Source organism: Argiope bruennichi, chromosome X2 (genome assembly GCF_947563725.1).
Source record: "Argiope bruennichi chromosome X2, qqArgBrue1.1, whole genome shotgun sequence".
Lineage (NCBI taxonomy): Eukaryota > Metazoa > Arthropoda > Arachnida > Araneae > Araneidae > Argiope > Argiope bruennichi.
In genome coordinates, this window is record NC_079163.1 from 117,477,051 (window position 1) to 117,490,266 (window position 13,216).

At 27.8% G+C, this 13,216-nt stretch overlaps 1 protein-coding gene across 1 annotated transcript in view; it reads left to right on the forward strand.

Annotated features, from left to right (window-relative positions):
* Positions 1-8,825: 8,825 nt before the first annotated feature.
* The window catches only part of LOC129960255 (PDZ domain-containing protein GIPC1-like), a 71,815-nt gene continuing 67,424 nt past the window's right edge, over positions 8,826-13,216 (forward strand). Inside the window, exon 1 of the mRNA XM_056073533.1 lies at positions 8,826-9,716. Coding sequence (XP_055929508.1) covers positions 9,405-9,716 — 312 coding nt within the window. The 5' untranslated portion in view covers positions 8,826-9,404. The remainder of the gene's footprint in view (positions 9,717-13,216) is intronic.

Here is a 13,216-nt window from a genome sequence, read left to right on the forward strand (position 1 = left end):
CAAGTTCGCTTTAACGTTAGACGCCTTCATTTCCCATGTAATTCACTTCTATTAATTGATTTATCCACTTTTAAAACACGTAGCACCGAATGTATGTTAAAATTGAACGTGGAAACATAGACGTTATAATTCGATACGTAAATTACTTTAAATAAGTGAACATCGTTTTTTAATGGATTCTTAATTCGATCGGAAAGATAACATATTTTTGTTACAGAAAATGATATCTAAAGAAAAGAGAATAATTATGAGGTTCATAATAAAAACATCAAAACGGGAAAAATTATTTAAAAAAAAAACTTTCTTGTATTGTTCACTCTAACATATCTATTCTTAAAATATTCAATGTAATAAATCCGATCTGAAAAACTTTCAACCGAAGCTATTAGCCGTCAGAATGTACAAGAGCGAAGAATTGAGATAAAATTTAAGTACTAGGTTTTTAATTTTTTGACATGTATGTTACATCACAAACAGAATAGAGAATTCACTGATAAATCAATACCGTAGGAAAAAAAATGTATTTGAATTTTAATAAATGAGCAATGATAATAAAATTATGCCCTATGTTATATTTGACATGGACAGCTCACAAATGATCCAAAATACAACATATTTTTATACAACTGAATCGTTTAAATAAACAAAATTATTTTTTTATGATTTCACCTACTTAATGACACGTCTTCATCTACGAAGCTGTAGAAATAATAGCAGCAATATCTTCAAAAGAATGAATCACGAGGAATAAGAAAAAGAGAACGAAATGTATGATGTCTGAAAAGTCTCCTTCCCATAAAGTTTTCAATTCAGAAACGTTGATAAGTAAGGATAATGAGACCACACTGACTCATCCTACAGTATGGCATCTAAATGTGCCTGAGAAAATAATGCAACGCTGCCTTGTGAGAAAATTTTGTTCATGATATTTGATGCATGGCGAAGTAGAATGAAAGTTTGCTTGGAATAAATAGAACATCATGAGTAACTACGTTGAAGTTATCACGTGCTCCATCTCTCTAAAATATTTAATGATCATAAGGTTATATTTTTAAATGACGAAAGTTAAAGGTTTGATCAGACGTTGCTAAAATTCTGATTGTCCTTATAACAAGGATTTAATGCTCATACTACTTCGTATGCTGGAATGAAATATTCATTCCTTAATTTTTAAAGAAGGCAGAATAAAAACGAATCCATATATTTTTAAAAAAATCTTGCGTCACATATAGACATGATTTGCTTGCTTCAAAAAGAAAATATATTTCTTTTCATGAAACAATTGTTGCTTGATAATTATATGCTTTTTGAAAGTGATGTGGGTGATTTAAAATCTTGTGAGTGCTTCTAGTAGAAATTATGTAAAATAAACTAGATATGAGAATTTTGATTTAAAATAATTTGTGAAGTAGCTTCAAAATCTTTTTCATTTTCAAGAACAAAAATTTTAAATTTTCTAAAATGAATTTCGGGTGAAATTAGCACTTCCCTTATAATATAATATAATTTTAAATGATTCATTGATACCTTAAAGTTTTGATGTAAATTTTATTCTTTATCTTGAGAATATTTTTAAAATATATTTTGAACAAAAACTATCTCATCTGAAAATGCATTTTTATCCGGGATAACTTTACAAAAATCAATCCAAACAAAAATACTAAGCCAACTAAAAAAAAAAAAAAAAATGCATGTACTTTTGAAATGATTAATTTTAGTTTGTCGAAAAAATAACACAGAAAGTTGCCAAATTTCATCTTTCATTTGAGTTCATGTTAAACAGATTTTAAAAAATGCTTTTGATTTCAGCTCGTTGAAATACATAAAACGAAAGAATCGAATAATAATTTTTAAACATTAAGCGATTAGAATTCTTATTTTCTGTTCTTTATAACTTCATTTTCCACTTTCAATTTTGAGAATAGTCAAATTCTCGCTTCCTTTCCCGGAAATGACATGCTTGTCGAAGTGTTTCGTAGTCCGTTTAAAATCATTTTCCGCTTGGGATATTCTTTCAGCTTTCCTCTGCGCATCGATTCCTTCTTTTGCCGTTTTCGCGTGTCAGTCCCCCCCCCCCCTTTTATTCAGCTGAAGTAATGGTCATTTTGTAGTGTGACAAAATCACAGAATAATATTTGGTTTGACAATTTTTTATGATATGGATTGCATTCAAAGCGATTTTCGTAATGCATTTACTTGCTCTCTCAATAAATCATAAGGATTTATAGGTACTTAATTTACTGTTTTTTTAAATTATTCAAACTAATGACAAGAAATTGAATGTAAATGCTCTTTTGCAGGAAGAATTGTATGGTATATTTTCAATTTAGAGAAAGAATTCAATAGTGACTGAATTATTTTTCTGGTGTACATCTACAGGGCCGTGTTATCAAATAGGTAATCAGGTAACTGTCTAGGGTCCCCGAATGTTTAGGGAGAGATTCAAAGTTTTGAAATATCTTTTGCGGTATTTTCAGAATAATCAAATTATTTTGCCTTCATTTGATTTGCGAGAACTATTTTCTCAAATACATTAAAAATAAAATCAATAATCGCTTAAACTTCAGAAGACTAATCTTAGGATTTTTTTTCTCATATTTTCAAATTAGAAACAATAGTGTAGAATTTTTTTTTTTTTTTTTTTGAAATTGGTTGACTGATTCACAAGTCAACAGTTCTGGCAAACTGACTATTTTAATATGAAGAATATTTTAAAACGTTTTGTAATTTCTTCTATCATTTTTAAAAACTGTTTTGAAATATAAATTTAAATTCTTGGTGCTAGGTATTAAAACTAACTTTATTGAAAGTTAAAAATTTGTTGTTATGTTTTGTAACCTAAAAATTGAATGTATAGTTATGAAATTAGAATCAATAAAAATAAATATGTGGTTTTGGTAGAGTAAAGAAAGGGAGAACTCCTTTGCCTGCCCTTATAAATCTTAATCTGATCCTTTATATCTATATAGCAAACCAAAGCGCAAAAAATTTTAAATTTAGCTTAAATTGTCCGAATAAATTATTTATAAAGTTTTAATTGAAGTACTTTTATTTTATCGTGCGTTAAAAAATATTTTTAAATGATCTGCAAAAAACAAACTATTTAAAAACATTTTGCTGTGTACGAATTTTTTCAAAAAGTAGTAACTGTTAATATGATATTCATAGATTATTTTTTGTCACATTTTAATATCAGTACTCTATATAACGATAAAAGTCATCTTGGTATGTGTGTGTTGTAATAGTAATCAATACATCCCGATGGGAACTGTTGCTTTTAATTTTATTCTAAATCAGCCTATATGAACCAAATGCATAATAGTGATTTCGACTGAAGCATAAACTTTCAGAAACACTAAGACAGCAAGAAAGGCTTTTTGTTTTATATTAAGGCCAGACAGCTTATGAGCCCTTTCATGATAGTTGCATCTCTTTTATTTAGAGTGTCTGTAACCGGTTACAAAAGTTACAAGTCTGCAAGTTACAAAACACATTTTGTCAGGTCCGGTTTTATAATTAATCTATTCTAGATGACTACCAAGGGGTGCCATAGAAAACAAATCATCTATCAGAAGAACATGCCGTTCTTTCATCAGAATTTTAGAGTAAGATCCCCTATGTACAAGAATTATCGTGATATTAATTGCTTAAATTCAATTAAAAAAATTTTATGTAAGAGCAAGACGAATTTCCGAAAACGTATCAACAGTTGATGTCTTTGTCTTGATTTCATATAGAATAATATTAATTAAAAAACAGTGTTCCAAAAATATCTTTCTTCACGCTGATTCCTAATATCATCATTAGTATCAGTTATTAGTTCTCTACAGAATTTTTAAAAAATTGAAATTAATTAAACTGTTTACTCTACTGACCATGGCTCAAGAAATACTGACTGTTCTGGCAATAATATGAGTTGAACGTGAGATTGCTATTTATCTTGGCTTCGATACATTAAAGCAAACAAAAATAAAAACAGGAAAAATAAAATGTTCATGGTAAATATTAATTTACATTATATACTACTCGTAGAAGTTGGAGATTAAATATGTAGTCTGAAGTTTAAACAAAAATTATTTTGCGCCATTAAGGGACACGTGAATTTTTCGTTATTCAGGGACTCTTGGCATCTTCCCAGTGGCTGTATTTTGATGATGATCATCATCCCAGTGTCAAACAACAGTTGTTTCAACTGCATTAAATTTTATTATACAACAGTTTACTGCCTGGGAAAGATTCACGTCTTTGAAAGTGCGTGAATTCTGTATTAAATCTCTTCTTCCACTGTACAATCTGAAAAATGAGAAAAGACCTTATAGAAAATTGTATAAATAATAAATGCAACAATAGAAACCATAGACTGGTTTTAAGTTAATTAGCATTTCCTATGTTTGCATTTTTAAAATTCCGTAATAACTGCCTTAGATGAAATTCTAAGAAATATTTTCTTTCACGACTTGTCATTATAATAGTATTCTTCTTCTTTATAATGTTATAATATGTTGTTGGATAACAGGAATTGACTGCTTGTGTGCAAATTTATTTTATGCAGTAATTTTTTAAATTAGCTATAATTTATTAAGATCATCTCATTTCAATATTTTTTATATCACAGTTAACCGATATCATTGGATAAAGGTTATCAATTATCAGCTATTTGGCAACCAATCTGAGTTAATAATTATTCATTTTACGCCATTTAATTTTCAAATCATATCTTTAGAAAACACAACGTTAACGACGTTTGTAAGTGATTTAAAGATTTAATACAGAATTTTTCTATCGTTTACAAAGTAATACTGAGACAAACACACACACACACATGACAGTAGCATGTAAAATTTTAAATAATTTTAGTGCAGTCCAAGTATTGGTGATAATTAAAACTACAACTGCGATCTAAAAATTTTCGTTTCTGTGATATGATAAACTAAACACCTTTTAGATGCTTAAAATATATTTAAGATCAGATATTTTCTGCAAAAATGAAAGAAGGTTTTCTGTAACTTTGCTTAAATAATGTGAGCATTTCTAGATTTACTAATGAATATTTAAAATTTGCTCTAAAAATTAAATACTTAGATTTGTTATCGTGAATATGAATGTTTACAATAAAATGTAAACGCAAATTTTATCTTTTTCTAATAGCATCGAAATCAAGAGAAGCGATTTTTTATAAGAATGATTTCACGAATGAGCAGTATACAACTTTTTAGCGCGCTAGGAAAGGAGTGAAAAATCGATTAAAAAATCCCATCTTAGCAAACACGAAACAAGTGAAACTAAATAAAAGTATATAAAAAGTATATGTCTTTGTAAATGAAAAACATAGTCAAAATTGTCCAAGTTTTAACATGCCATAATTGTTTTCTTCGTGCTAAATTAACTAAAAATCCTTAAAAAAAATTCGAGAAATTCACAAATGAAATTCACGTGGTACGGATTAATAGTTCTAAAATAAGTAATGTTCTCGAAACAAGAATTTTTTTAATATGAAAAAAATATTAATTTTAAGTGTGCATGTAAAATTAACTGAGTCTCTCTATAAAAAAATCTAATGACATTTTTAAACTTTTTACCGTGTGGAATTCAATATTTTAATGTAATTCTTTTAAAAATCTTTTGATACAATTATTTTAACATTGTTTCTATTCCACGATCGTCAATATTTCAACCATACGACTGGCGCAGTTTAGCCAAGGTTGGCTCTTGCGCCACTAAAATTCATAACCAACCAACCAACCAACCCTTTATAAAGAAAAGATAAATGCTAATTAGTTTGAAATGCTACTCACTCCGGGTTAACATTGTCAATCATCTATGTTTGTCATGCTCTATGAATGATATTATGTGACAATCTTGCCTTGATTGACAACATTTTTTTATAAACCTACGAGTCTTAGGAAATCGGTTTTTTTCCTTCATTTGATACGTTTTATAACATTTTTATTTTTGTGACAATTTTATTAAAAATTTCATTTCCTAAATAGTTTATTTTTGAAATTTTGTAGGATCTTGAAATTTCTCTGTATATATTTCTTTTTATAATATTATTTAGAAAATGATTAATCATTTCATCATTGCAATGTCAAATGTCAAATCTGCCAAACATTTTATTGGTGCAAAATATTTATACTAGTCACCTTTGGTGACCAGCTGATTCACCGAGAGTAATGCTCTCTAAAATTTCTAATTAAATATTTATGTACCTTGATCTCTTAATAGCTTCTCCAGTAAAATATTGTTAAGCTTCATATTTGGATAGTCACATAACTCATATTATTATGATATAATGCGACATTTTGTTCTTTGTATATCTCTATATCTCTCTAATTTGCCGACAGCTGCCGTTTGAATTTGAAATGGAAAGGATAAAACTTCAATAAATATAAAATTTTTTTTTGATGAAACCAAGTATATTTTTTAAAAAATGACTACAGATGTGTATCACAGAATTTAAAATATATATATATATATAATTTACGAAATATTTCAAATATTTATTCAATAAAACCGTCTCTGATTCATCATAAAATTCAGTTTTATCTTCAAAAAGATTTAAGTGCAGTAACTAATATTTTATTTCAATCAATAAAAGCACTTCTGAAAACAATTATGAAGTCTAAATTTTATACAGTTCTTATATCCTCTAAATCATATTTTGTAAATTTATTTTGACACTCTAATGTTTAAATCTTCTGCGATCAAGCCTGATCGAGTGATAAAGCTTTGAATATCAGTATTTTCGGGCAATCAACAATTTCTTCATTTAAAAAAATCAGTCTCGGAGAAAGTGCAAGTGCTGATTGGTTATTTTATTTAGGATAATCGATAGAGAGGTTTAAAATCGTGTGTTTTTATAGAAATAGAATAGAGACATTCAAATTTTTATAATACAATCAATTTTAATTGCGAAACTTTTTTATTTAAAATATTAGTGTCTCAAGAAAATTTTATTAAATATGACTCATATAACATAGGATCTGTATAAAAATTTAAAAATCGCAATTCATCAAAGAATTTATTGAGTCAAACTGCATAAAATATGATTATTTATTTCATTTAGATATTTTTTATTAGAAATATACGCCAATTAATAAAGTTTTTGAAATTAGCTGCTGGGCCCTGATTAGAGCGGATGTCCTGCTTATATTAAACCATAATGTATGCCTTAAATAAAACTGAATTTTTGAATTAATAATATAGCTATTTTAAACGTCATGGAAAACTTTTTTTCGCATTCATTTTTTTAAAGAAAATATCACATTTCATATCCATTCCATATCATGCAGACACATGCTGAATATCACACTTTCCTAGATTTAATTTGCAGCAATAGTTAACTTATTTTTTAAATTTTAGCTTTTGCCAATATGAGGGCAACACGTTAATAAAAGCTAATTTTTTCCCCATGTACGTGTAACTTGCTCGTGCAGGTTAAATTTTAATTTCATTTTGTGCCAAATAAATTGTTCAAAAATATGGCTAAAATATTTTTTTTTAAAATTTTAAAAATAGAAACCCAATTTATTGGTTATAATACTGGTATCATTAAAAAGATAATTTTTTCAAACTTTAACTTGATGTAAAAGCCACGCTTTATTTTTAATTTCTCTTTATTTTTAATTAATTAAGATTCAAATTAAATATTAAAAGAATCTCTCCGAGGTGCAAATTCCTGACCTTCAAAGTATACATGCGCCAAATTTGGTAGCTCTAAGTCAAACGGTCTGGTTTGTAGAGAGCCAACAAGCACGCACTCACACACACACACACACACGCACACCCAAAAAAACACATTAAACTTTATTATAGAAGTATAGATACAGATTGCTCTAAAATGCCATGTATCATTAGTATTTCCAACTGTTATATATAAAAGAAATTGTTTTACTATGTGTTGTTTTTGATGTATGACATTTTGATAAAACGAGGACGATATTCAATATCAAATATTTTGTCATTATTTATTATTTTATTATATATTATTTTATTATATATTATTTTATTATATATTATTTTATTATATATTATTTATTATATATTATATATTATTTATTATATTATTTTAATATTACGTTCTAAGTTAAATCTATATTACAGAAGATCTATATTATCATTTTTAACGCATTACTATGATTATTATTATGGATAGAATCTTCCAACAGAATAATTTGCAGAATGCATGTCACTATACAGTCAGTAATGTACTTGTAATTTTTAGTTTAAAATTTTGTAGAAATATTTAAACTTTATGCAAAATGCTGATGCAATATTTTAGATTTATGCCAAAACTGCTGAAGATCGGATAAAAGAAATTGCTTTAGAATTTATTTTCTTTCTGATGTATTATTGAGTACTGTTTTCAATGCTTATTTATGTTTTAAGGAAATCTGACCTATTAATATATAAAAATGTGTATCTATTTATGGGAAATATGTAACAGTGAATTCTCTTCTGTAAAAAGTTTCAATAGATTCCGTTCCTGCAATCGATATTTCGCAGAGAAGCATGCACATCTATTGTATAGGTAAATGTACCTGGAATCGCTTGGATTGACCCAAACGGAATTCACACAGCTCAGTTCCGACTTTTTATTGCACGATTCGAGATAGATACCAATGTTTCTCAGTTGAAAACTATGACTAACGTTTTCCCCTCACTTCATAGTCAAGCCAAAAGATGAAAAAGCTCTTGCGCAACTCAAATGTCACCTGTGGATTTGAGCAGCCAATCAGAAACCTCCTTCGAATTCGCCTCTCCATTCCCCTCCACACATCAGGTGGTTGCTCTTTACGGACCGTTGAGTGAGTTGACCGCACATGCATCCGTCGGTTTTCTGTACGAGAAGTTTTTTGCGGCACCAAACGTTTTGACGTTGGAGCAGCATTTTTCGGTTTTCCTACTTCTCACGGCCGCACCGTTTAGTCGCCGCGCCGCGCAATCGCGATGGTCGCTTCTCTACTTTATTGTATTTCTCTCAAGCTGTTTTAAGATTAATCGCAACGTCAGCAGCCAAACATTCTTATCGCGTCTCAATTTTTTCTATTTGCATTCCTGAGAGGTATGAAATGTTAGCGACGTAGTTGTGAGGTGTGTCCTTTCATCAAGTTTGTCTACTAGAATCCCTTGCTCAGTGAATTAGCAAACACTAAACTAGCAAACGATTTCCAGTTCTTAGGCAGAAGAAGAAAAAAACTTCATAATCTGACCTTTGCACATCTTTACCCGCTGGAGTTTGGATTCTTTTCCTGGATTAACATTTGCTGTCAACAATCGAACTAATTTTTTTAAAAAATGTAAAAATCTTCCTACTTTTTTACGAGTTTTAGAAAAATTGACTTAACTTGTCGACGACTTGGAAGTTCATTTTTGTCGTTAATAGTGCAGTCTAGTCTAATTACATGATGCCTCTATTCAGTGCAAAGAAGAAGAAGGAAGATTTCAGAAATAACCACACAAATGGGAATGGTTCCTCGGCTCCAAATTCTCCTGGAACTCCAGAGAGATCAAACACTCCGAATAACTTATACCAGAATGGACAGGTTAGTCCAGCAACTCCTGACCAAGTGCGAGAACTTCCGGTTCATAAGCCGAAATTAGTTTTTCACTGTCAACAAGCCCAGGGAAGCCCTACTGGAATAATATCGGGTTTCACAAATATTAAGGAGTTGTATCAGAAAATTTCAGAATGCTATGATTTCCCAGTGTCTGATGTAAGTATTTTCTTATAATTTATCTTCATGTGTAAAATATTGAAATGATGTTTTCCTGAAATGATTGTCTACTTTCGAAAAATTGATTTCAAAGTTATATTGGTTTTATTTCTTATCATTCATTTATTTTTATTTATTTCATTACACCTTTTAAATACAAAATCGTTAGATCAACTTGTGGGATGACTCTGTCTAAATAAAGTTAGCCTTTTGTCTAGATGAAAAGTGGAAATTTAGGATGCATAATCTTTCTTGATAATATTTTTAATGCATTGATTAATACATGAGAAAGAGTTCAGATATATAAATTTCTGTTGAATTCCTGAGCTTGGTTGCAATTATTCCGAAATTTCATACGTCTTATTTATTAAAAAATGTATTTTCATCAGTTATCGGCAATAAAAGCGTCCGACGCTTTTTCAGTTGGTTTTAGTTGCATCTGTCTTCTTTAGAGTTAGGAGAATTCAGAAAGGATTGGAGGACAAAGGATACTTTAAACATAAATCAATATGTGACTTGGAATCTATCAGCCAAACATTTTATGAAGTTTTTCTTGATAATAAAAACTGAGCCATTATTTCTCTACACTATTTTTTATAAAGTTCTGTAATATTTTTTAAAAGAATTTCTTTCTTAGTTCAAATGTCAGAAAATTTCATCAAAAAAATAAACTAAAACAAATAAAAACTTTAACTGAAATCCGTTAAGGAAATTTAAATGTGAGACCAATATGGGATTTGTTTCTTGTAAAGATTTGTTTATTATTAGTGTATCATAATTTATAATTTAATTATTAATAGGGATATAGATTTTTCAAATGCAAGAAAAAGTGAAAGTTAGTAATGATATCTTAACAGTCTTTTGATAATAAAACTATCACTTAGAAAAATTTTCACTGTTCTCAGTTTTTTTAACGTTTTTTGTCTGTTTGTTTGTTTGTTTATTTTTGAAATCCTTGACTTTAACCAGAGTAATTGTACATTGCAGCTAATCAAAACAATTTTGTTAGCATGAGCTGTTATCATTTAGTGCTGTTAGAAAAATATTTTGTTTCTTGTTTTCTAATGTTTCTTTTAAAAGATCTGGAAAAGAAAGTCAATTAAAACAAAATGACAAAAACTCAGTACAAATAATTTAAATTGTAATTTATTGCAAGATAACTACTATGTGTAATATTTGGAAAGTAAAATACAATAATTTTAAGGATTTGAATTTAAAAAAAAATATTTCTTATGAATTATAATTATCATTAATAGAATGCTGGTATAATTTAACTACAACTATCAAATGATGATTAAATTTATGTTAGCAATTCAAAGCTTGTGTTTGTTTCAATTATTTCAGAAATGTGAGTAAATGTACGAATTCTGTATATATTAGTTTTCATATTTTTTTTTGAAAAAATATTTTTAAAGTAAATTCATTTGCATATTTATTTTGTATCTGCTTAGAATTATCGTTAACTATTCTTAGAAATAGGTTTCATTATAAAAAATGTGTATTTAAGTAAATATTTATATGAAAATCTTTTATTATTATAAGATTTCGTTTTTTAAATATCTGATATGTTAAAGTGTTTAAAATGACTTTTTTCTACTTATTACACATAGTGCGTTCAACCTTTTTTCTATAATTATGTTATTAAGATAGTTTCATTTTATTATCTCAGGTTTGAATTAGATTTCCAATTTTTTGTTCGTACAAAGCTTTATTTTATTCTTTGGATGATAATTTACTTGATCCATTTTGTTTTTTGAAAAAATCATCTTCTAAATTTCAAGTTTTAATTATGATATTGTAGATCATTTATAACTAAATACTTCTCTTAAAGTACCATAAATATTAAAAATAAACGAAAAGTAAAATTTTACTGTTTATGAAATCATAAAATAACTTAAAAATTCCCCTTTAATAAAAATATAGCATTTTGAATGTGCTCTTATATTCAACAGTTTTATTTTCATTATTTACCAAAATTAATAAATAATTACTTTGATAGTATCGAATATTTTCATTTGAATATGAAATAACTAGTATTTTACAAATGTACTGTTACGTGCGGAAGTGGCAGCTGTTAACGATATGATACGTGACATGTTGAAAGCAGACGAAAACCGGTGTAATTTGGAGGGAGGGTGGGGTATAACCTTTCCTGTCAGCTGGTTTTTGTCCTATCTATACAGGTGAAATAAATTTTAAAACCTTAACGAAAGAATTGACTAGTGGTATTTTCAGAGTTTTAGGATTTTTACTATTGCGAATGCATAAAGAATCAATATATTGAGGCATAAACGTATTTAGCTTATTTATTGTGTATACAAACTATTTTTTTTAATCAAAAATTTGTGATCGAACTTTTTTTTTTTTTTTTTTTTTTTTTTTCACTTTTCTTAGTTTGAAAACTTGCGAATGTGAACTTCGGTTCGAAATTTTTTGAATGTTCAAAATAAAAAGGTTTTTTATTCAATCAAATCAGATGTTCGTTTTATCGAAAACAGCGATTTTTATGACAGAGCACACGAGGTTATCAATTTTTTTAATGTGAATAATCTGAAAAAATTAATCCGAAATATTTTATTCACTTTTTAAATTTTTTTATTCTCTTATTCCAACAATGAGTTCATTGACATCTGAACAAGTCTTTTTAGAATTCAGAATTCCTGTATATCTCGCTATGTCATTGGCGGAACAATGCATAATAACTTAAAAGGAATACATTCGCGAAACTAGTTGTAATGTGGCGATGATACTCTTAAATTAGTGGAAATCAGAGGTAGGAGTGCTCATAAATCCCACTAAACAGACGTCGACTCATGAGCTCAAAATTATTTGATAGACTTAAGAATCCTAAAGATGTTGTAAATTTTATCTGAAGGGGAAAAAAATCATGGATTCACAGAAAGGGTTACCAGTTGTTTTTGGCTTTAAAGCTTAATAAGTTTCTATGTAAGACGAAAGTTAATTTATTGAATGTATAAATCAGAAGAAACATCCGCGCTTCTGAGTTACAAAAAGCAATTGTCTGCTTTTTTGCTTCCTTAACTATTATAAAATACTTCGATCCCTTGTTAGTTGAAAATATTTATGAAAAAATACTTTCTTAAATTTTTCCTTGCAAAAAAAAAAAAAAAACCTACAGTATAATAGGTACTTATATCACATTTGTAATATGCAAAAAAAGTTTTTCTTTAAGTTGTCATCTTATATTAAATTTAAGTTCGTTTAAATAAACTTTTAATCAATTTTTTTTAAAATTGTTGCTATAACACCTAAAAATAAAAACAACTGAAAGCTGAACTAATTTATAATAAATGATGGTTTTGTATTGCTATTGAATATTAAACCTGTTACAAGAAAAGACCACTAAAAAATAGCAGAAAAATAGTTTTTGCATTAATAAAACGCTGCGATCAAAAAATATGTTTTCATTGCTTTAAATTATATTATCTAAAAATACTAATGTAAAATGAAATGAAATTTTAATTTCAATAAAATAAATC